This window comes from Schistosoma haematobium, chromosome 4 (genome assembly GCF_000699445.3).
Source record: "Schistosoma haematobium chromosome 4, whole genome shotgun sequence".
Lineage (NCBI taxonomy): Eukaryota > Metazoa > Platyhelminthes > Trematoda > Strigeidida > Schistosomatidae > Schistosoma > Schistosoma haematobium.
In genome coordinates this window covers 38,213,722-38,239,371 of record NC_067199.1, presented here as the reverse complement: position 1 = coordinate 38,239,371, position 25,650 = coordinate 38,213,722, and the positions used below count along the sequence as shown (strand labels likewise).

The window sequence follows — 25,650 nt, the reverse complement described above, 5'->3', positions numbered from 1 at the left end:
AGTGGAACCCAGGATACTAGTTTTACTTTATTTGGGCTTCATCAGTTGGATGTAACTACATCTTAATGTGTGTATTAGAATTCAAATCTATTAACTTTCTCTTTAAATACCAATCCATTGTCCATTAAACCACTGAGTTCAAGTATATGTCTTGGGGCAAATGGCATTGATATGACGCTTAGTCATAAGTTATATTGACATTTTTATTTCTGAGAATATAAACTATGTTTTCTTACTTTCTAATTTTTCTAGGCTAATTTAACTCTGCCTAATGGAATTGGCATTAATGTTATATCATCATTTATGGAAGAACTTATCTATATTTCATTAAGTGATATAAATTTATCACTGATTCGGACTTATTCTGATGTATTAACTACTGATACTACCTCTACTACTTCACATCTTGTATCATCTAGTGAAAATTCAATGTTTATGATGAAACATGCTAATAGTTGCTGTAACATTTTAAATGACAATCGTTTATCATCTATTACACATCATGGTTTAAGTTCAATTGATCTTGCTCATCCACCCGGTATCTCACGATCTTCATTGAATGATGATGATGATGATGCTAGTTACGGTAATAATCTTACGTATGAGAATGAAAATGGATCGTGTCTTACTAAAGTATCTGAAACATTTCAATTACTTATTAGTCATTTTCAAGTACGTAGTAACACATTGTGAAGTAATTTTTTAATTATAACATTTAAGTAATTATCAACATGGAAAATGTTTTTCAAAAAAATATTTTATCTCAGGAGATCCTTCACATCATGGGAAACACTTTCTCTGTTATTAAAATATCTGAGCGATCTGCATCCACAACCCTGTCAGTGATATAACGTATAATCTCTGAAGGATAAATGAAACAGTTATCGCGATGCCTAAACATCTTAATTCAACCCTCTCTATAGTGGTGCTGGGGGGCTTATTGTACATTTCTTAAGTTTCATGTGGAAATAAAGTGATTGTCCAGTGATCCCTTCTGTTTTACTGTTTTTTTTTTTTTTAGCTAATTTATGCTTATCTGTCAATCAGTTATAAGCAACATGGAGTCTGACACATATTTAGTCCAATTTTTGTTTTACTATATCGGTACAATGCGAGGAAATTATCAGGTCAAATACTGGATCACTAGATGTAGTGTAAACGATTAACTGTAAACGATCTAATTCCAGAAGACGCATTGATTTCTTGGAGTAATAAGTTTATGGTAATTTCGCAACTTTAGATCTAAACAAAGACAAATGGTGAAATGTATCTTAGTCACTGTGAACGATTTTAAACTGTGTCAGCTAACGTCTCCAGTCATTAGGATCCCGAACAAGTAGTCTACACCTACCAACGCGGTTCATCCCAACAGTTATAGGTTGATCCTATATCTTGTATTCTTTGAATTGTGTTAGTGGATTCCAGTGATTTTACACTTTATACTAAATTCATCTGTCAAAATATCACTAACATTTTCATACTTTCTAGATGAGATCAGTTGATTTACCCATTGTCAGAATGGGGATTTGTGGATATTGTAGTAATTTTAATAGTTAGATTCATGATTCAACCTAAGCTAGACCACCGTTGGGTCCGAGTCCTGCGTGTGAGGTCGTGAATAATGCACTACTGAGGAGTCCCATATCAGGACTAAATGGTCGTTCAGTGCTTCTAGGTTTTCAATGGTGGTCTAGCTTAGATCGACTCGTGAATTCAACTATTAAAATGATATCCTCATAGAAAAATGACTTCTTACATAAATTCTTTTTTTCTGTCTGTTTTCAAAATAACTTAATAGATTGATAGTCAATTTACTGGTGCTCTTTTCCCAGTACTTTTGTTTCAAATCAATACAAAATTAATAACTGATGATGAACATCATCTTCATCATTTGAATGATAGTGCTGATAATCAAAAATTAAAAATGAATTCATTTCCAACTACTTCTACTACTGAATTCATACAAATGAATGAAATGAAACATTTATCTACATTAAAAATCACTTATTCACGTGAGGTTATTCAATATAATTGGCCAATACATTTATTTAAAATATTTCAGGTAAAAATATATCAACTATTTCTATTATTATTATGGGTTTTTTTATAATATAGTGTTTACTACTTGTACGGATGGATATAAGTAGTATGTAACGGGTTGAAGGTAGAATTCTTGTGAATAGAAGAGGAAAATGAAGAGAAGAGAAGTGAAAACAGAAAGCAGTTGAAATAAAAATAGGAATAGAAGAGCGATCGATTTGTAAGGAGATACTCAACGAAGATGGGGAATTTTTGTATTCATGTATTGTTTTCATATTTTATTGACTGTCTCATGAACTCAATTTTAGTGACCTGAAATCATAAACGTTATACAAAAGGAAAGGTTTTGCATATTGAAGATTATTTAAAAAGTGATCTGGAAAGTATAATGGTGGAAGTATCAGGTAGGAATTATCTGGAACAGATAGACTATCATTATGATTTTACTTTTAAAGAAAAGACCAATAGTCATTAAGTGAAATGGTTTTCTCATCTACTCGTATGGATTCTTAACGTCAATAAAACTGGATTTTTTTCAATCATTTGAACTACAGTGTCTCATAATTTTTTTCTGAAAGAAAATAGTTACACACCAATTGGTATTGATTCCAAATGAAATGTTCGACTATTTACAATGTACGAGGTTGACAATAAACATAAAGTCATTTTACTAGGAACTATTGAAGTATTTTATCAGATGTGAAATAGAATCTTCGACATCCTGAACCTAATAGTCGTTGATGTTGTTCATTTTGTTATGTCGGATCTAATATAAAATTGTACTGGTCTCATTATTTTAGAGAATTGTTAAGTAAAACTTCAAAGTGAGTTTTGTTTGTACTTTTTCACATCCATCTAACTAGGTTCCTGCATACTTGCCCTTAAAGTATATATTTTAATTGACTAAGTCTACTAGCACAGTATGGCTGTCTCAAACAATTTACGCTCTAGTTAATTGTTGAAAATCAAATATTTTAACAAATAAGCTGATCGCCTCCGTTGCTGTCACTTGTAACCATCTCCCGGACTCGATCTTTTGCGAAGTTGTGGACATTAACTGGTGAGGAAGAAAAAAATTAAGATAAAATAATTGTCTAGTACTGTTACGATTTAAGTTAGCTTACGATACTTTCACATAAATGATGATTAGGATATTCATCTATTACAAAATGAAGTCTTCACTCATCATGCGAACCAGGTGATTAATATACAACATTTGAATGATAGTCCTTCACGTGATGGATGATAGAGGAGTTGGGATCTCAGAAAAAACCTCGATATTTGAACAAGTCAAATAACAACGTGCATAATCTTAAGATTACAAAAATAAACAGCCAAAACTCTGAAAACCCTGTCACGTAAAAGTAAGTGTAGGTGAGCTGAAATGAATCGCGAAAAATTTCACGGTCTTCTTTACAGGTTAGAACTACTATTTATTAACAAAATATAGAAAAACTGAAGAATTAGAGATCTTAGCAAGCACATTCTGGATTCAGTGATATCCTTTGTTGAACTCGTTTTGAAATTAAACTAGACATATAACACCTCTCCTACAATTATGTTCGTTGATGGTTAACCCTGTCAAGCCCTTCAATTAACTTATTTAACGGATAGTGTTATTTGGACAGTAACCATTTGTCTATCTTTGTATTATTAATATTATTATTATTATTGTCTGCATGAACATACATATCCATCTCTTTAGCTTAAGTGTTAGTTGCCCAAAGACCACTTGATGAAACATTCACTTTCCTACATGAGCTTAAGTTTTATTAAGTGATTCGACTCGGAATTCTCTTACTTGCTTGTACTAGCTTTTCTGCTTAAATTCGTTTGGTGCACTTGTAGCTTTGTGATCTGCGCTGTCCAATAATGAACTGTAGTCGGCACTGTGTGTTTCCTTCTGTATTCATACACTATTGAAATTTATTTAACAGCGGTTATCAGGGTGATTGATAAACGAAGCCTAAGGAATTATCTCGAAGCTAACCTGCCACAGACTTTCTATTCAGTCTATATATTGAATCCAGATACTCGGTAAATAATATTTAAAATAAACATTTCATCATTAAACATTTACGAGTTAATATATAATACACAATAATTAATTTGTAATGATGAACATGAATATACACTTACATTTTTGCTTTTCTGTCCATAGATTGATATAAGTCCGTTGAATGTACAAGCGGAAGAATTACTTCTACTTAAATTAATTCAATTTTATCAACATGCTTTTGAGGAGGATACTGATACTGATGAACGGGATAATTCTTATAATCACCATCTTCATTCACATCATTACTCACATAATTATGATGATAATGATCCTGCTGTCTTGAATTATTTATCTGATTCCTTTAATATTTCATTACCTCACAATTCAGATAAGTATGTTAATAAGTTGCTTTGATAACTCGTTATTATCACTATTGTTATTATTTGTAATTATCCATGCATTATTTCCCCGACCAAATCTACTGTTATTTACTCAGAGATATTAGTGTGACAGTAAGTTAATACTTACGATATTCTACTTTCAATCATTGCATTTAAAGCTTAATTTCCACCTTACCTATTTCATTTTAAGAAACCGAATAGAATATCTCTAGCTCAAGCCTTGAGTACCCAAATTTGTACTTGATAACTGAGTTCGATTGTCATCATGTTACTTTAAGACATATTCCATTCAGTAAGCATTGATCACCTGTTTCATCCTAATTTGTAACTTTTCCAGCTGTTCACATCGACGACTCAGCACACACAAACATGAGGTCACTTACAAAGCTTACAGTAGTATCATACAGTAAGCAGGGTACCCGTAAACTGCTAACTCGAAATCCCTTGATTCATATTGCAAACTCCAGTCAGTTCATGATATGATAATAATGATTATTCAATATCATCAGATTTCTAAGTGTTAGAATATCACTAGTTTATTCAACTGATATGACATATATCTTCACTTTATTCGCTGTATTTCGAGAAAAACTTATTCTATTAAGACCCATTAGACTATTTTTCTCGTCCTTTCTTTCTATAGTTTGACCTCGTTTTTCTTTTTTAAAAAAAAACTATTTCTAGAAGGAAGTATTCAATGTTGCATAACACTAAATCAGAAAATAAAATATTCTGGTGTGATCGATTTGTAATTAGTCCTATACATATGAAATTAAGTGTACAAACAGCGAAAAGTTCATTGACTGAATCATATTTAGCCGGTGCTAAACGTTTACTACCATCATTAATGAGTTTTACAGGTGCAGAAATACAATTAGGTAAGTTTTGATTTATTATTTCTTAATTTTAATGATAATAATAATAATAATAATAATAATTGAATAACTAACACACTACAACATTTCAATCAAAATGGTTGCAAAAACAAATGAATTCCAATGGTCAAATAAGATCATAGGATAGACAGATATCATCCTCCATTGCAAAATATTTGATATGGTTGACATCAAATCATCATCTGTAGTGTTGTGCAAAATCCTTCAAGGACATATACTAAGGTTTATTGAAGCTTTGGGTATACGGAAACTGAAATTTCCTCTATACGTTCAATAATAATTTGTCATTACCCTTAACCTACCCTGGTAATACTGATTTATTATCCAGAGTGGTAATCACATTGTTTCTGTGTACTTTATTATTTCTTATCTTTAACCTGTTTAGTTGATCTTTTAATTTTCATATAAAAATGTTTTAACAAGTATTGTGTGGTCAGATTGTTCGAAATGTATTCCGCAAATATTATATCATCACAGAATTCTGATAAACTTCGACTTCTCATTGCATTATCGCAATATATAAGAATGAAGGAGAGAAAAGCTTGTAATGAAGTTATATTTAATAGGGAATACAAGAGAATTTCACACTGAATTAAATCATTTAATGAAAATCTATTGGAAATTAATTAAATGAAAATCATCTAAATTAATATACGAATTCATTCCTTTCTCATATGTTCCATTGAACGGGTTCATATCCTCAACAGAATTTTTATATATTTAAATGATTATTGTTATGTTTTTGGGTTAGTAGTCATCACAGATATTAACTTTAGTTGGATGTTTTATTGGGTATGAATATACTCTATTACAGAATCTTTATAAAGAATCCAATGTAAAGATTGAGTTACATATGTGTAAACATTAAATCAAAAGATGTGGTCCTTTCTAGAAGATATTTGTAAGTTACTAGTGTTTGACCACAGATGCCTTAGAAATATTGTCCGTATCTGCTGGGATCATCGGGTAAGTAAGTTAGACTCAGGGTATTAAGGAATGATGGTAAATCAGTTGATAAGGTTGTGAATCTTCATCGACTGAGATTATTGGGCCGTGTGTTACGTATGCCTGAACATCGATTACCACGACGCGCAATGCTGAATAGTGTTGGCGATGATTGGGAGAAAGTTAGAGGCGGCCAAACCAAAACGTGGCATCAGTGCTTGAAGTCACTAACTTCTAGTCTGAGCCATGTCGGTAGATGCAGACTAATTGGTTGGGGTCCGCGTGACTATCATAACCAATGGTTGGAGACTCTTTGTGACATGGTTCAGAATCGATCACAATGGCGTCGGTGTATACACTCTTTGTCTTCCCTTAAACTATGAGATTAAAATCACTTCATTATCTTTCTTTCTACGAACTAATTCTTTCTTCCTGTACTATATCCTTATATGCAATATTTCCTTTATATATTACACCATTGAGTCAACTACTTATATGAACCTGGCGTTTGTCTTGCTGTGCTAATGAAATGTGGCAACTTGGACTGATGCATTTATGTGCCTGGTCCTTCGTTGTAACTGGACTGACTGACTAGAAGATGGAACTTTTAAATTGCGCATCATTAGCTGTTAGGTTTACAAACCTTTAGTCGTGAGATATCCACATGTTGGTAACTCATTAAAATAATAGTCAGTAGAAGAAATTTTCTCTTAAAACAACTGGACAAGAATTAAATTATAATACTAGAAATTATAGGACAACACCTGGCTTTGTCAAGTACTTAGCAATGATTGGTAATAGCTTAAACTATTGAATATTTACAAGTAGTATAGTTTCATGCGGTAAAGCAAAGGAATAGGAAAAAAGATGACCAACTAACCACGAACACATTTGACAACCGTATATTTTGAAATATGAAAAAAAATGATATTCTTGGTTTCAATCCATAGGTAGGACCGTAGTTTACCGAATATCATGAAAAACTACAACACAACGAATTCTTTGGTTTCGACCAATACTGAAAACTAAACAATATGATATTGGAGATTAGTTAGGGACTTTTCAGTATATTTCACAAGATGTCAGCAGATAGTTTACCGGGTTTTATAAATTATATCAAGTCCACCAGATGTAAAGGGTTTGGTAGGTTACATCATGAACTAACCTTAGTTACTCGAACACTATAAACCAAGAAGCACTAGATAGTATGTGACTCCTCGGCTGCATATACAGTCCTACTAACGGCGAAACTCAGGACCTTCAAATCTCTTAATGAACACTTAGCTTTTAGACTTGTGAGTTGTGAAGAAACAGTGATTCGCACGCATAAATTTGGCAAATCCTGGATATTATGCGACATTCAATGTCGTTGTCAGGTAAAGCTGCCTTACATCCAAAGTGGTTTAATTGGACTTTACATGGTTTCTATGGAAGACATTCATTTTTAGTAAGTTAAAACTAGATCCTGTTGCTCAGTTTGAATTCAACCATACAGCATCATGTGATTCATTTTTTGTAGTGATGAAGATTATTCTTATGTATTTATCATTTTTAAGGATCGTGTATAAAACCAAAATATTCAGTGATGTCGATTGAATAACTGACTTTTTGTTCACCGACATGATCAAATATCTTTAACCTATACCCCGTGAGAACTTTTTTTATTTCAGATCCAGTAGAAAAACTGTACATGTTGGAAACTATTCCACAGTTAATAAGTTATCTTAATACATACTATCGATTACAACTTCGAGCGCATGCATTGAATATATTTGGATCAGTTGATTTTCTTGGCAATCCAATTGGTTTAATTAATGATTTAAGTTCAGGAATATCAGGACTGGTGGAACTAGATGTCGGTGGTTTAATTCGACATGTTGCACATGGTGTCGGAGATAGTGCAGCAAAAGTGAGTAGTGACTTATGTTTGTTTTTTCTATTACCAGTCATGATTGATAGGATGGGTTTAATTTAATCAACCATTTCTCAATTATTTACGATTAAAGTTGATAATACGAATTCACTGAATTTCGTTCAGTACTTGTCTCGTCAGTATCTGAAGGATCTTGTTTTTTCCATAACATATCAGATCATCATTATATTACCATATGGTTTTCAGTATATTTATATTCTGTGTTCTTGATGACAATAGATGGAAACCATATACAGATCTCTTCACAGATCACTGAAGTTAGCAATAAATTGGTCTCAACTATGACTGCTAAGTTGACGTGGTAGTTGGAATGGCCTATTGTATTGACCCTGTTGAGCTGTATTGGCTATAACACTTGTTCGTTTAAGTCTCAACACAGTTTCTCTAGACATCGGTGAAACTAAAGGCTTATAATTAGGTCCAAAGGATGCTATCGCACTGCCAACTGTACTGGAATATGATGAAAGTAAAGTATTTCCTTCAGACAACGAATATCTGCGATGATACAGCTTTCTCATGACAGATGAAGGGAGTTGGAAAAGGTTGGTCCTAAAAATAACACAACACTCTTTTACATAGATTTTGTCATTTGTAATGAAGCCTTTAAAGTACGGGGCTAACACATCAAGAACTACTCCCAGAAAAGCCATATCTGACCTTCTCAAGCAGTTATTTCTTATGCACCACTGTCATGCTCCTAGGTTGTAGAAATCACCTCTAACCCACACTATTTTTCAGGTTCCTCAGCAGGTATCTTTCTACTATATGGACAACACGGAAATGACAACTACCCCTCATACTTTTAACAACACTGTTATGGTTAACTGACCTGATCTTTACCAACAATCGGTTTAGAAGTTAATTTGAAATGCTTATAGCAAGTTATCATGGTCGGTAGATTTCAACATATCTGTAGTTCTATCCTTATTGTCAGTATGACCTTGTCTATTCCTCTTTATTTTGAATTGACTGACGTTGTAGTTGTGGATCATGGAGGGGTAATGGTTGTTCAGCTTTTACAAATATCAATCGTTCATCAACTGATACTGATCCACTATTCAATCAAAAATCCATATTTTAGACAAACTGTAAATTCACTGTGTAACACATAACCTGTGTTATATATGGTTATATCATTTGAAGAAATGATATACTTAACTTCTATACAGAAACATTGGTGAAAGATTTGTAACTCAAGTGAGATACCTTTGATGATGATTTATCCTAAGAACTATCTTCACAGTTGAACCATCCAATTAAGGGAATTCGAAATTCTCCCCATACTTATATTTTATGAGACGTCGTTTCCAGTTTTTATGCAGAATAATTTTCAAATTGTTTATTCTAGTGTTGTTGTTTTGTGTTCGTTTTTTCAGGTTGCTGGAAGTGTTTCTCAATTACTAACTGCTATATCATTAGACGATAAACATGAACAAGAACGTGCAGCTATATTGGGCAGTCGTATTGACACGTCTTCATTATTACAAACATCACAATCTATTTATAATTCGAATTATTATGATGACAGTGAAGTGTCTTCCAGTGGAATGGATGAATCATTAGATGATTTTGAATTGACTTGTCATGACATATACACTGATATGAAATCAACTCCGTCGACATATAGTTCTTCATCATCATCGTCCTCACCACCATCAACAACATCATCAACTATAGCATCACTTCCACAATATCCGAAGCAAACTCACCATTCATTTGATACAAATCGTTCTGTTACAGCACCTTTAAGCGCTGGAGTTCGTGGCCTAATGCATGGTATCGTTGGTGGAATGACATCCATTGTTACACAGCCTTATCGTGGTGCAAAAGAAGATCAGTTAAGAGTGAGTCATTTGTTTTTTAAGACTATTTTTGTTATTGGTAACAAATATTTGGTTATCACTGAAATTATGAACCGATCAATGTTAGACCACCATTCGAAACCTGGAGACACTAAACCCCGATCTTGTCATAGTATGGGGCTCATCAGCAATGCTCATTCATGACCTCACACGTAGGAATCGGACCCAGGAACTTCAATCCTTTTTTTACTGAAACTCAACAATCTACACAACCTTGTACTGATGAGTATTTAATTACAATGTCAGTTAATTGGTGTTCTGAGCTTAATAAGTGTCTTGCTGAGCTACTTTTTAGTTGAATAAATGTGTCAAGGTTGATGGTTGCAGATAAAATTATCTATCACTATAATTTAGATGCTTGGTATCTACTTTTGTGAAAAAGTATTGTATTACGTAAATGGCAGAAAGTACCAATCCTTTGGAAAAGTCTATAAAACGCTCTGCCGTATCCCAGTATTTCGAGCAAGAGAAAGGGAGAACTTTTGTACTCCATGCTTCTGCACAATGATTAATAATAATACTTGAGAGAATGTCTCTTTTATAGAATCCTTAAATTTTTTATTCGTTCATCATCTTTAAGTAATCATGTACATAAACGGATTTGTTATTATTTCACTACTAATAGAGTTTAGTATTGTAAACCTTAATTAAGTACCTAAGCTTGCCTTGGTAGCACATTAATGTTCAAACCGTCAAAGTTTTCATTCAATAGGCCGTAAACTCCCATTTTACTTTTATATGTTTAACTGAGTGGTACCATTAATACACGACGACATTGTAACTCCAACGTGCCTACATAAACCTGTACTTGGTACGTGAATGCAAATCATAATAATATATCCAAGTATGCAAATTGTAATAATATGGTTTTTGGTGAAACTTGAAAATAACTTCTAGAAAATTAATAAGGACAGTTCTTTGAAGATAGATCATTGAAGAAATCAATTATTTTTAAGTAGCTGAGGCATTCCAACGTGTTTAGTGAAGAATACAAATATCATACAAAGCCAAGACTATTATCAACCTCATATGCTAATGAAAACAATCGAATACGTAGAGTTTCTCTTGTTTCCTGAGTCCCTGTTCATTGGTCCGGTTGGTTCCTAATGAACTTCATTTGGAAAAGTCGCCTGTACAAACTATTTTGGCAAAATGTGACATGATACAAGGAAGCTGTTAGATCTAGCTTTTATTAAATCTCATAAATGTTCTGAACAAAGTTGACAGAGATATGATAGGTTTGTGGACACTATTGTGGTGTATTTTCAATGGAATAATCTTAAAGGAGGACCTCCGACTTTCTTAAATGAAGTTTGTGTAGCTTTGATTTACGTATTTCTTGAACAGGTTTCATACATTTGACCGGTAGGATTCTATTAACACTAAGGACAAGAGAAATGGAGAAGTGACCACTTCTCGGTAATTAATCAATTTAATCATCTCAGCCTTACAGGAAATCAGTCGCTCACCCAATAGCTCAGTTTTAACTTCACAGACTGTGAACCTAATTAATCTGGCTTACAATCTACTAGGAAGTATCACTCCTCTCAAGTTTGTAAATACACGTTGTTGACGTATAGCAAATAGTATGAAGCTTATGTGCACAGTTTACTATCGATCATTTCTATCCATCTCACATCAAAACATAATGCATTCGGTATCGAGTCACTTAGACTACTTTCCACATTCGATCAACCGTACTACGAACTTGACAGATATGACTTAAGTTATTACTCAATGATCGACCAGTATAAACACCAAAATTCATCATGAACACAAATTAATCAATTAACATTCTTACCTTTTTTTACATCTTTCCTTTCTTTAAAAAAAAAAGAATATTTTCTTTCATACACTTTTTAGGGTTTTGTCTATGGTGTCGGTCGTGGATTATTAGGTACAGTAACCAAACCAGTTGGTGGTGTATTCGATTTTCTATCTGGTATGATGAGTTCAATTAGTGAAGTTGCACGTCCATCAAATTTATATCGTCCAAAACGATGTAGACCACGTCGTGCTGGTCTATCAAAATATTTTTCACGTCCATTAATTATTTATAATTTAAATGAAGCAATAGCTCAATTACAAATTCATCATCTTACATTATTCAATGTTACACGTCGTTATTCATTAAAAAATTATTATTCATCTTCATTGAATACTTTTAATTCTATAATGAATTCATTGAATACATTTGAAATTGGTGAAGTTCCAATAGACAATACTACTACTACTACTACTACTACTACTACTACTACTACTACTACTACTACTACTACTACTACTACTACTACTACTACTACTACTACTACTACCACTACTACTACTACTACTACTACTACTACTAATAATAATAATGTGAATGAATCCGACGATACAAATAAACTGTCTCCTATTAACAGTTGTAAATTAACTGATCTTGATTTAACTTATTCATTTAGTCGTATGTTATATATTTATGCATTATTACCATGTAATAATAGTCCAGAAGCATTAGCATCACATCATCTTCGTTATTTACTTTATTCACCTGAATCAATATTACATATTTTACCTATACAATTAAATGGTGTAGTTGTATTAATTACAGATCAAGCTTTATGGTGTATACGTGATAATTCATTACAGAATTGGATTCTTTCAAGAAATCCCGTTGGTATTAATAATAATAATAACAATAGTAATATCAATGTAAGTTACCAATTCAATTCATTCTATTTTTCTTCGTAAAATTCATTTTTCATTTTACTCCAACTGTGTTCAATTGGTATATTTGCGGAGAATCAAAGTAGATTTTTTTGAATGTCCAATTAGTCGACAGTCGTCGTGAAGATAGTCTCTCCGTGATTCATAAGAAAATTGTTGCTTCTCTAAAAGAATCTGAACCCATATCACTCAATGTCATTGTCAGCGATATATTACTAGTAGATTTTCTTTCCTTAACGTTTGTTCTAGTTATCGTTTTTTTTTTGCGTGGGTTATTTGAACAGTTACCAATTGTAGGAGGAAATAGTTCTTTTGTACTGTTTTTAGTTTTCGACTATGATCTCAGGTTGTAGTGAGAACTTTCTTTAAGTTTTGGGTGGTTTAAGGTGGGCGGTTTTTAATCTTGGATCTAAGTTTCCTACTATTTGAGACTCATCAACATCGCAAAGTGTTCAACCTTTAGAGAACTGTGGTATTCAGACCGAAGTCGTTCAATTTCATAGATTGAGACGTTGCTACCGAGTTATTGGAGCCACAACTGACCGTCATGTAAGACTTATATGTACATTAATTGATCACTAAGTCACTTATACTTGACCAATAACGATGTTAAATACTAAATAGCTGGATAAATATGACAGAGACAGCTGACAGAAAGCTTTAATCGATCTAAATGTCCAACTATTCCACACTCTTCGTGAATATATTGTCTCTATGATTCATAAGAAAGTTGTTGCTTCTCTAGAAGAATGCGAACCTATATCACCCAGTGTTATAGTCAGAGACATATTACCATTATACTATTCAACTTTATTCTAAAATATTTTGCTGGTAGACATTTATGTAATTTCTTATAATTATTTCATGGAATTATTATTCACCTTTCTTAATTTGTAATTTTTCCGCTAGATATCGGACTCGAACTCATCTGTTACATCACATCAAACCGCACCGATATTTTTCCTGACTGAAAATACGACATTAATGTTCATGTTGCACTATCATCGTCTAGATCAAATTTATGTAATGCTTTCTCAGAATACTAACACACTTAGTTCTGTGTCGATTGCTGATGTCAATACTACTACTAGTAGTACTTCGACTACTCCTACAACTACTAATTCTCCTGTTTATGTTGTTTTCTCAGCTGATTGTGGTACAAGTAAACAACAATTACGTTGTGACTACTTAACTTGGGGTTTAGATTTAACATTACATGTAAGAAATGCACAATTTCGTTTTGCTCAGGCTAATATGCGTGTGAATCGTTTGAACATATCCACTAACAACATCTCATCGTCAACTCTTTCATGTAAGAATAATAAACAACAATTAACTACTGTCTATTATAATGTGCCTCGTTTTCTAAATCATCCTGTTGCATTGGCTTACAGTCCAATTTGTCACAGATAAGATGCCTTCATATAGATGACTTTTTCTCAGTCGAGCATCACTCTCCATGTTGCCTCATATTATTTTTTTTTTACAGTGATTAGTTATCTTTAAAGAATTCCTATACAGCATTTGTACATGTTTCTTTTCTGTATAAAAAAATCTGTATATCAATGTATAATAAAATTGTAATGTTGATCTTTACTAATAACAACTACCTTGATTTGAAATAAGACAAGTCATTCATTCATTCAGTTCTTCGTCTTTGTAAACATGTGCATATCGATCTTATTTGTATCCACTTTGGTACTTTTTCAAGATCAACTATATGTAGAATGAACTATTTTTATGGTAGAATAATAATAATTATAATCATTAAAGATTTCTAAGACTCTGTATGATAAATTTATGTTCTTATTATTTTGATTATCTTTAGTTGTTCGTTTATCTTTTCTTAGTTAAAAGTTTTTTTAAGGATAATTTTCAACAAAATAAATCTTGTACATGTAGGTAGTTTTCTGCTTGATATGGGGGGATTTGTCAATGTTGTTGTTCATATCAGAAGTGGTTTTGTGGAGATTGTGGTAATGTCAACAGTTGAGATCATGAGTCTAGCTTAAATTGACTAATGATCTCAATCATCGAAATTACTATAATATCCACAAAAACCCTTTCTGATATTAAGGCCCCCAAATGCCCTGGTATGGCCAAGAGTGTGAAGAGTCAGCTCTCCCTCTCGAAATGCTCTCACATGGACACGCGTATATAGTCTCTGCCAGCGAAGTCCTATTCATTGCCTTCTCGTGGCTGGGGTGTTATCTGTCGAATTGAGAGAACAAAAAGCGAATGTTCGGCGCTTTAACCGGGTTGGTGGATACGAAGAGTCCACCTAGGGGAGTTGGAAAACCCTGATTCCAAACCAGTGGTGCACATGGGCTCCAGTATCGTGAAGGAACAAATGGCGTGTGAACGAATCGTTGGTCACCGGCTACCATGGGACTACATCTCCTAACGTTGGTCCACTGCCTTGTGGATCAGACCTTCAGGTCGAAGGCTCGGGGTGTGGCCCTCTAAGAAAACCACCTACTTCAGTTTGTGCACCCGGTCAGTATCACAGTACTCACACATATCAAATGAGATTTGTGTGGCGCATATCTGTTTGTTACCTCCTTGTACCAATATCTATGTGTTAAAATAAATAAATAAAGCAACATATGCTCACTAATGACTGGCTTCAAGAGGTATTTCCTGGAGTTCTAGTGAGAAGCAATGACCAGTGGAGTTCAAATGGGTCAGTTGTCAGATAATAACTCAGTGATGGCAATGGTGGATGTGTCGCTAAATTTCGTGGATTAATTAAAATTAGACATTAACACCGTCGGAATTATGGGTAACCAATATGAACAGAGGAATATCTCAGTTCTCATTGATAATGATCAATCCAATATGAATAACATTTGATAGACAGGTTGTAAAATAGAATGAATTATATTTGCACAGACAATCATATTGATTTATATGAATATTTGTCAATATTAGAACGAATAATTTGAGCGTCAAATATATAGGGAAGACATTATTTGTGAAAATTATATTTGGAATAATCTCAGCGATTGAAATGTCAACAATTCCAACGTTTTGTCCAGCTAATTTGTTTGGACTTCTTCAGGGTAATAATCAAAGAAATATATAGTGTTTAACAATAAAATAAAATCTTGACTGTGGCTTATCCAATCGTATTTAGATGCTGACGTTAGTAAATAGGACAACATGGGTCATTTATATGTGAATCATGTGAAACGTTTACAATGTGGAAGTGAATGCATAAATGATTGTGTGTATGTGTGTGTAAGATTGAGTTAATAATAATTGATATTAAGTGTTAAATGTTATCATATGAAGGAAAAAATAGAGGTGCAAGTTGAAATTGTTTCTGAATAGTCGATATGCATGTAAAATGAGGCCCATCAAATACATAATTGTAGTGCTATAATATCCCAGATTAATTTTTATCAAAATAACGATGCATGTGAAATAAACAGGTTGGATAGAGAAAGGGTCCAACTACTTGTTAACGAACATTTGCCTAGTGGTTGCTAGTTGAATACCATCCTTTCTGTTCAGGCTGTTCTTATTAGCTCATATATACGGTGCTTCTGTCAATCTATGTTATGATGAAATAGAGCTCTTAAATTAACGTGATGAGAAATGGATCTACATTATGAATCCATGTCCCTATATAAAGGCCACAGTTAAGAGGAAAGTTATATTGATAAGTGCTTAGCTGAAACAGATCAGTGGTTTAATCTTAAGATCAGACTTTTGTAGTGTTGTATAAAAAATAACTAGGATGTCGACAAACAAAAAGTTTGTCATTAATTTAAGCTTACTCTGATAATATTGATACGTATTTCATGTGGGGCCAGGTATTCAGGTCGTCCGATGCATGTTTTATCCAAAAGAAATTCAAGAACATTACCTGTCTTGGCCGAAAAGAGGTGAGAATCAATCACTAAGAAGTTTTATAATCGGACACATTATGAACACAGATCGCTTGATCAAAATAAACTCTGCATTTAAAGTTATTTACTAAGTGAGTAGACAGCCCTCAACGACAGACAACTCCCGTCTTCTTAGCATTACTGAAGAATTTAACGTATATTTGGAAAAACCAGAATTATGTGCACAAATGAAATTTATGTAATCTCTACTCGTACCATGGTCTTAATCTGTCGTAATTTTTTTCGTTTCTTCTTTTTCAGATATCTGTCTTCCTTCTATCTTCTCTCTAGACCTTCTACCCTCAAACTAATTTGTTTATGTTTCAATGATTCTCCTGATTACAGTTCATTGAAATTTCATCTTATCACGCTAAACATCCTTTTTCCACAAATAATTCTCGATATTATCTGCATAATGAATATTCAAGCTCTCAATAACATTGATAATAGTAGTTTCCCTAATATACATAACCCTTTTATGCTTTTGTTTGTTTATTTTACCTCTTCATCATCATGTTTAGTAGGATTTTGTTATTACTGTCATTATAATTGTTATCATTCGGGACAATCAGTATATACTTGTTATTGTACAGCATTGGAAATGAATTCGCTAAATAGAAAACTCTTCATTGAACCAATTTTCTTTCGTTTATGTCTCAATAATTAGATTTCATTCAATTATAAAAGACTGGGCGGTGTATTTCGTTTTTTGTTCTTTTATCTTCATTTTTATTTCTCCTATCTTATCAAGCTATTGCATAATCAGATTCTTGGAATATGTACGCTTATTTATTGATTTTTCAGGTTTCTACTAGAATGATTTATGATGACCTTGACGCGGTAGCATCATATTCATACTTAAGGTGAATTCGATATACGAACATGATTGATCAATTATTTATGGGGATCAATATTGTGACCTTATTTCTCTTTTATACTTTTGATTATTTCCTTGATGAAACTTTAATTAAGACTGTATGACCCCAAAGTTATTCATCTGAAACTTGATAAAATTTAAAGCAAATATTCCCTTTATCTTTATATTGTTTGCTTGAAACTTACTATTGAGGTTTAAAACTGCGATTGATCAGTCTCTTATTGGCGTGTACGTATCCTGTACGGAATGTCTCGATATTACCTTAAGTCACAAGCATTCTAAGCAAAGATGGATGGTGGCTAGTAGTGGAATGCAGGATGCGCGGTTCGTCCTAGTTGGGACTTGTCAGCTGGATGTACCTGCATCCCACAGTTGATATTCACGATATATATATATAAATCTATTACAGCTAAAAAGGATATAGGACAGTTACATGAATAAACTGATGGGTTGTTTATGTTATCCATTTCAAAAATCTTAATTATTGTATGAGCTATTCTTATTTAATTTGTTAAGCTTTACTTAGGGACAAAAATAAATGTTAGTGTTTTACAAGCTTTGCATGAAATGAAATAACGTCCCGAAACATAGCTTTCGTAGTTTGTCATGGTTTCTTGTTTCCCTGTTCACATCAGTAATGAGATTGAACAGATAAAAAATCATTTTCACTGTTCTGCTAAATTATGTTAATCAATATTCCTAGTTCAATATTATACTAGACAAAATGTTTAATAAGGTTGATTTGTTTTTTTTTGCCCACATTATTATAAGAAATTTTATATGCTGGGAAGAAAAAGCCTATTTACATGTCCGCATCGTACCTCCTGGATAATGGGACAGATGACGCATAAACTAACGTGAGTCGTAATCCAGGTGATAGAGATCAGACTAATCACCCACTCGACTGATACCCTCAAATCGATTACGAAATCCACAAAGTATCATAGCACAATTACTGTTGGATAGAAAAACAACAACAAAAATTGACAAAACTAGTGCATGTAATATACGGGGTTACTCCTTACGGGGCAAACTCCTACCGGTTGCAAAAAACAGCTATTCTAGCCCCTGGTAATTGTACCGTGCTTCAATGTGGCCTGTTTCTTGCCAGAAGGGTCTATTAGGCTTCACCAACTTGTTTGGTTGTAACGGACAAACATATATATACTACTAACAAGAGATAATAATCACTACTATTCATAACATTCTTTTCTTTTACTGATATCTGATTAAAAAATACAACTGAGAAATATAAATTAAAAAAACACATTAAAATAACTCTGTAAATTAATGTCAGGAAAAGGAATAAATTCAATTTAACAAAATTAAAAATGAGTAAAAGATTTGTATGTTATAAATAGTAATGGAAATATTACACAACGGACAGACAGACAGATAGACCGACCGATCGACAGACAGACAGATAGATAGATAGACAGGGAGAATGGAATCTTGAAGGTTAATGTGATTTTGGGAACGAAAATTGAGAGAAGGAGGAATTATATCACTACATTCAGCATATTAAGCAACAGATAAATATTACATAATTAATATATAGAAATGAAGAAAATCTGTTACATACAAAGAAGCTAATGAATAATATCTGTGTTGAATTAAGTATATCAGTAGTCAATTACTATTTATGTATATACATATATATAGTGTTCAATAAATTATGACTATTATGCTCAATAAAAACTCCGTATGTAGCTCTTTTAGAGTTACTGCCGGTCCGAAGCCCGGGTAAAGGAGGAGGGTTGGGCATTGGGTTAGCGATCCGTAGAAAACTAACTCGCTAAAAAAACGCTAACCAGAAAAATGCTCAACAAAAAGTAACAAACAAACGAACAAACAAACCTTTGTTTATGATAACATAACAACAACGAAAAAAATAAATGATCACGGTGATTTTCTTTTCTCGTTTATCATTTTCTTTCTTCTTTTTTTTTCTCTAAAAATTTATTTATCTAATTTGTTAATAAAAATGTATCGACTGCATTGAATTGTAAAAATGTAGCAATAAATACACAACAATGCCATATTGCATGTGCTAATGGAATATGACCATCTAATTTGAAAAATATCACACCAGATAAATAAACAAATGCCCCTGTAAATAATAATGGTAGACCAGATTGTTCATGCTAAATTTTAGAAAATGAGAAAAGAAAGAAAAAAGAGAATTAGAATCGCCATATAAAGAGTTTGTGAAGATTGTTCAGTTTTATTGAATAGATTAGATTATCAGAAGGGGTTTGTGGAGATTTTAGAAATGTCGCAGATTGAAATCATGAGTCAATTGAAGCTAGACCATCATGGAAAATCTGGAAGCACTGGACGGCCGTTTCGCCCTAGTATGGGACTCCTCAGCAGTGAGCATCCACGATCCCGCACCCCGCGAGATCCGAACCCAGGACCTATCATTCTCGCGCCAAGCGCTCAACCAACTAGACCACTGAGTCGGACGGCATCCAGTGGTGTTAATGTCTAACTTTAACCAATCCATGAAGTTGCGCCACCGTTTACCATTGTCTTCAGTGAGCTGATACCTCACAACAGACCTGGTTGAACTCCACTGTTAACGGCTTCTCACTAGGACTCCAGGAGTATCTTCCGAAGTCAGTCACTAGTGAGCAGATGATCTTATATAAGATCCTGTGTTCGAATCCCGCGCGGTGGATGCGCACTGCTGAGGAGTCCCATACTAGGACGAAACGGCCGTCCAGTGCTTCCAGGTTTTCCATGGTGGTCAAGCTTCAATTGATTCATGATTTCAATCTGGTAAATTAGATTAGATGGAAAAAAAGTGGACTTGATAAACTAGAAAGCACTTTATGACTATTTCATTTTAGTATAAAACTATTGGTTGCCGGGGATCGAACCTAGAACCCTTGGGTCTCATGGTGAGCATTTAACCTTCTATAGAAGTCCATACTTTAAAAAACAAAAGAAATAATGAGTAGTGTATAACATTAAGAGGATGCAACACATTCAAGACAATTCTCAAGAGTTAAATATCTCTTCCGTTATCGCCAGCCCTCATGAATACAATATATATATTACTCTTGATCAATCTTTTACACAGAACTAGTTGATAAACTCGAATGACGATTAACTTCCTTGTTACAAATCAACAGGATAAAATTTATGAATATATGATGAATTACTCACCATGTAAATGAAACTATAAGCTGGACAAATGGAAATTGCTAAATAGATCATCAGTTCAACAGATTTAAATCTAGAGATGGGGAAAATTAAAACAAGTGAGATTAAACTTTATATATATATAACTGATTTATTAAGTACAGAAATGTTTACTGAGTTTCAGTTTTAAATGTGATGGCTATTGAAACTATAGGACTGACTTAACAGAAATAGCTAGAGAATGGTTTGAAATTGCGATTATTTAATGACTGAAAGTTAAGCCACTGAGCCATCTCTGTACAATCGATAAGAAATCTCACATAAATGATGAGATGTATGCCAACATCGCAACTATTTTCTATAAGCATATAGCTGATACATCTTTTGGAAAAGAAAGAAAGCTAATCTAGTGAGAGTTTTTGCACTATTTTCAACTTAGTAAGACTGAATACATCCTACTGAAGTATTGAATCAAAGGATCACGTAAACAGATTCATACACTTAAAACTCTAAAAGGGATATTTTAATGAGCCAAACTTGAACACAACTAATTTTGTACGAAGGTAAGTAGTACTTTTATTCAACGAAACAAAGTTTGAATATGTTCCTATAAGACAATCTTTCTTCAACTAATATAGATAAAGGAAGGTTCTCATATAATTTCTAAATTAACGTAAGTTTTCTTACTACTGCGGACTTTATTTCGGTTACTATATTGCTCTATTTATTATATCTCTATTTCCAATGTCCTCAAATTGTGGTTAAATATATGTGTAAATATATATATTTATAAATATAAACTCATAGTTATACTTCAGTCAATTAGTCAATAGTGAATTATATTGGAACAACACATGGAAGCGAACAAGATTATTTTCAATTAGATCTTCATCAGGCTTTACTCTAATATACATGAATATTTATACGAAAATGTCAAACTAATCAAGGTAATTTAGGTCAATAATCCCAATGGAATAGAATAAGTCACCACACATAATAAGTAAAAGTACAAGTTGATAGTAGGGAAACATGTGTACTGATAGTAGTAAGAATAATAAAATACGATAACAAAAGTCTTATCAATAGTTAAACATTGGAAACAGAAGGTCAAACGTGGGTAAATAGACTTGGAATAGTCAACATAAAACATTAAAACCATTACGTAATAAAGAGTGAGTAAATAATTAGATAGTGAAGAATAAAAACGGAAAGAGGTGGAAAATTACAAACAAATACCGGATGTGAAAATAATGTTAATGATAACAAAAATAAAAAAAGTCGTTTGCTAAGTTGTAACTGGCCACGGAAAGGATAGGGGGGTTAGGAATTTCTTCTGTACATATAAATTGGGGTTATATGCACGGATTCCCATGGTTTCAGTACGACCGCTATCAATAAAATGTGCCAAGATAGAACCGCGTATTGTTTTTATCTGGCCCTTTGTAAACCACTCATTCGTTGGTCAAGTTGTCTGGTAGTACGCCCGATATGGCTATCTCCACAAGAGCAGCTGAATTTGTAAATGCACATTGAGGAGACCAACTCAGGTAATTTATCCTTCGTTTGAATAGACATTACTGATGGACTCGAGAACGTCAACGCAAGATTGGATGCGTAGAATGTCCTGCTAATTACTGTCGTTAACCGATCTTTCAGAGTATCAGATTATACAAAGTATATTAGCAGAGTATATAGAAGAACGTCTGTCAAACGCTGTTTCATTTTTATTTTGCATAACTAATATATATTCGATAAAAAATGTTCTGTTTTGATACGGTGTTTACTGCCTCTCAAATAAGAAAGGATAGCGCTGTGATTAATTCACTTAAAAGTGCTGGCAGATGCTCATCAATATGAAGCGAGAGGTCCTTTCAGGTACGAATTCAATAGCCCCAACCATTTCCCACAAAGTCAACAGTGAACATCAAAATAAATGCTTTTTTTCAGTTTCATATCTATCTCCAAACAAGCTAGTTCTCAATAAAAAGGGCGTTTAGTTTGGAAAATTTAAATTAAATTTTCGATTGGCGATTATTTCACTGAATAAGTTCATGCCATACTGTTAAGAAGAACGTTAAAATAATTAGTAACTTCAATAGACCAGATTGTTACAAATATAATTTCCACTTATCTAATCAACAAACTTAGTGCTAAACTATTATGAAACAATTCATTCAAGTTAAGATTACAGTTTGTAGAGAACTTACCATCAATGTTGTATGGATATTTGGTACCTTCAATAGGTGATAGGATCATTACCTGTTGTAAATATATGCATACTTGAAGGTTTCCATCAACAAATTTCATGAAAACATTTGTACTACTCATGAGTAGTGATATGTAAATGAAACTCAATCGTTGTGAACCATAGAATGGTCAGTAAACAATTTCACTTTTAAGAGCTAGAAGGTGATTTTACTTGTAATTTGTCTTCAGTGAAATCACTGGTCGGTAGAATTTAATATGGGAAACTCGTGTGTATCTTGTCAATCTACATCATTTATAAGATTGTAAGTAGTTAGGTGGTGGCAATCAATGGAATAGGTTATGTGTGTCCTATTCTATTTGGTACTTATCACCTGGATGTACCTGAATCCTACTATCGATGTTCACAACAAGAGTCGAAAACACAATCTGTGTGAAACGTTAAATACATTATCTACTGAGTTACCATTTGGTGTATGGGGAATGAATCTTATTTTGGTAATTGTGTGAATATTCACGTTGAAATAAAATGTACTGGATTCAAGACTTAAAATTTATCAATGATACAAGCATAAGTAATTAATCAGCATATAAATATATATCAAATCACAAACACGTTATCTACTAAGTTACTGATACCGGACAAACACTAACTTACTTAACGGGTATAATATTTATATCGATATAAGAAACCCTTTCCTACTGAGGCTGAAACCTATTTATCATTTTTCAAATATATTCTTGAATCCTTGAAGAACTTGTTAATGCTTGAACATAGATCTATGATAATACGGTATTAATCCCTGAAGAAAAAACAGAAATCAGTTTTGACTAGATAAAAAACGTAGAACTACTATTATATTTAGGCCAGTGAGTACAACCAGATTTCTACACCACAGTAACAAGTCGATTTAAATTTATCAATAGATAGATACGAGTTAAGCATTTGAAACGATGTCTTATTGGCTTTCATATTCGATTATCAACATTCTTGACTTACTTCAGTCATATAATTTATGATGAATTACAACCACTTACACTATCTACAATCGTGGTTGGAAGCCTGCACATAATCATAGATATAATTTTGAAGGTAAAGGCCGAACTGTATGACGCTGGTTATTTTTAGGTGGTCAGTTACTTAGTGAACAAGTCAGTCTTATTGAAGTTTAATTGATTAATATTTGAACGGATTTGTGACATCATATTCGGCTGTGAAACAGTTTTAAATTATAACGAGAGCTATGAAAGGAGCAATTATTGCCACTAGGATATATTGGTTACGTCAATACAAATTTCACAAGATGTATTTATGCTAACAAAGAAGGAAAGGACCTTAGTTTGAGTATCAAGACAACAAGAACTCAAACAATTACTATGATGATAAAAACATCTTAAACATTAATCAAGTTCTCAAGCAAATTGGTATCAGTGGATGACGCATTTGGTGTATTTGATGAAAGGTGACGAGTTTGAGTGTCAAACAGGATAAAACGCGCATCCATGTTTCCACAACTAGCCATCATCTATCTTTTTCAAACAAAAACAATTCTAGTCATCATTTGTACTTTTAACCATTACGTGTAAAGGTTATTTCGAGGTTATGTGTATCGATAAAATTAATATAAGATTATGAATATTCTTCGCTACTTCACGTGATTATTTTACTGAAAGAAAGAAAGAAAGAAATACTTTCCAAATTACTACAATCTAATCTTACAGGTGGATCTTCAATGTCAATCTTCTATTTTCGCATCAAATGTTACGTACATTTGAATGCAAATTTACAAACCAGTAATATTGATGATAATTGGACATAAACTAAATATTAACTTATTCCAATCAGTCACACTATTTAATATACATGTTTGTTGTCGACAAAATCCACATCGTGAATTAGAAATACTCAAAATTCTAAGAATCCGTTTATCTCATTAGATTAGTGGATTCGTGAATGATATTTCAGAGTAACTAATCAGTTTTGTAGTGAATATGTGTTTTCAATGTTTTACAATGTAGCATGTGTGAGGATAATTTCAACTTCAGTTACCAATAGGTAATCGATTAATGGTAGTTAAAAGTGACGTATTCTCACCAATAAACCACATATTCAAACCTTAATCGACTCATGTTAGAAACAGTTCTCACACACAATATAACTCAGGGTCAAATACATAGACCTTATTGTTGTTGTCTTTGTTAAACCAATTATCCTATTCAGGCTGGACAAATAATAATGCAAACAACTGTGGAGTATAATCTTCTACGAACTTTCGATCGGATGATATTCGCTACTATCTACAACTTCATTTTAGTAGTTATATCTGTGGACAAAACAAACATAATTCAGGGAAATTATTCCTTGTTTCTGTGAGAAATTCAAAATCAAATCGCTTTTATCGTTCATCATATTATATGAGCGATAGATGTGCCTTGGTATAGTGCCTAGAACGTTCAGATTTGTGTTAACTTTTTATACATTACTACACAACGCTGGATTTGATAAGTTTTCGTTTCTTCTAGCATGGCGTAGATCAACAGTCAGTAACTTCACAAGTTAATACTATGTCGTAGTTTGGCCACCGTCAGCTTTCTTCCATATTACTCCCAACACATGTACATTGTCTTGTATAAGTTTTAATGTTATCTTATTAGATTAGTGTTGCAATAGTAGTTTACTATATCCTTCATAACAATACTTAAAAAAGGTCTCAATTTCAATATGAACAGAACACGGATTTCGGCT

The 25,650-nt window shown here is 33.0% G+C and overlaps 2 protein-coding genes across 3 annotated transcripts in view; one reads left to right on the top strand and one right to left on the bottom strand.

Annotated features, from left to right (window-relative positions):
- The window catches only part of VPS13D (Vacuolar protein sorting-associated protein 13D), a 105,978-nt gene extending 91,328 nt beyond the window's left edge, over positions 1–14,650 (top strand). Inside the window, exons 54-61 of the mRNA XM_051216347.1 lie at positions 253–672; positions 1,799–2,062; positions 4,202–4,431; positions 5,125–5,318; positions 7,952–8,190; positions 9,591–10,058; positions 11,940–12,767; positions 13,692–14,650. Coding sequence (XP_051066924.1) covers positions 253–672; positions 1,799–2,062; positions 4,202–4,431; positions 5,125–5,318; positions 7,952–8,190; positions 9,591–10,058; positions 11,940–12,767; positions 13,692–14,195 — 3,147 coding nt within the window. The 3' untranslated portion in view covers positions 14,196–14,650. The remainder of the gene's footprint in view (positions 1–252; positions 673–1,798; positions 2,063–4,201; positions 4,432–5,124; positions 5,319–7,951; positions 8,191–9,590; positions 10,059–11,939; positions 12,768–13,691) is intronic.
- Positions 14,651–15,080: 430 nt separating this feature from the next.
- Positions 15,081–25,650, bottom strand: part of MMD2 (Monocyte to macrophage differentiation factor 2) — a 34,790-nt gene continuing 24,220 nt past the window's right edge. Inside the window, exons 5-6 of one of the 2 annotated variants that reach the window (XM_051216346.1) lie at positions 20,724–23,707; positions 15,081–19,696 (exon numbers count right to left, since the gene is read on the bottom strand). In XM_051216346.1, the coding sequence (XP_051066923.1) occupies positions 23,701–23,707 (7 nt within the window). In that variant the 3' untranslated portion in view covers positions 15,081–19,696; positions 20,724–23,700. The remainder of the gene's footprint in view (positions 19,697–20,723; positions 23,708–25,650) is intronic. The other variant, XM_051216345.1, reaches the window with a different exon arrangement.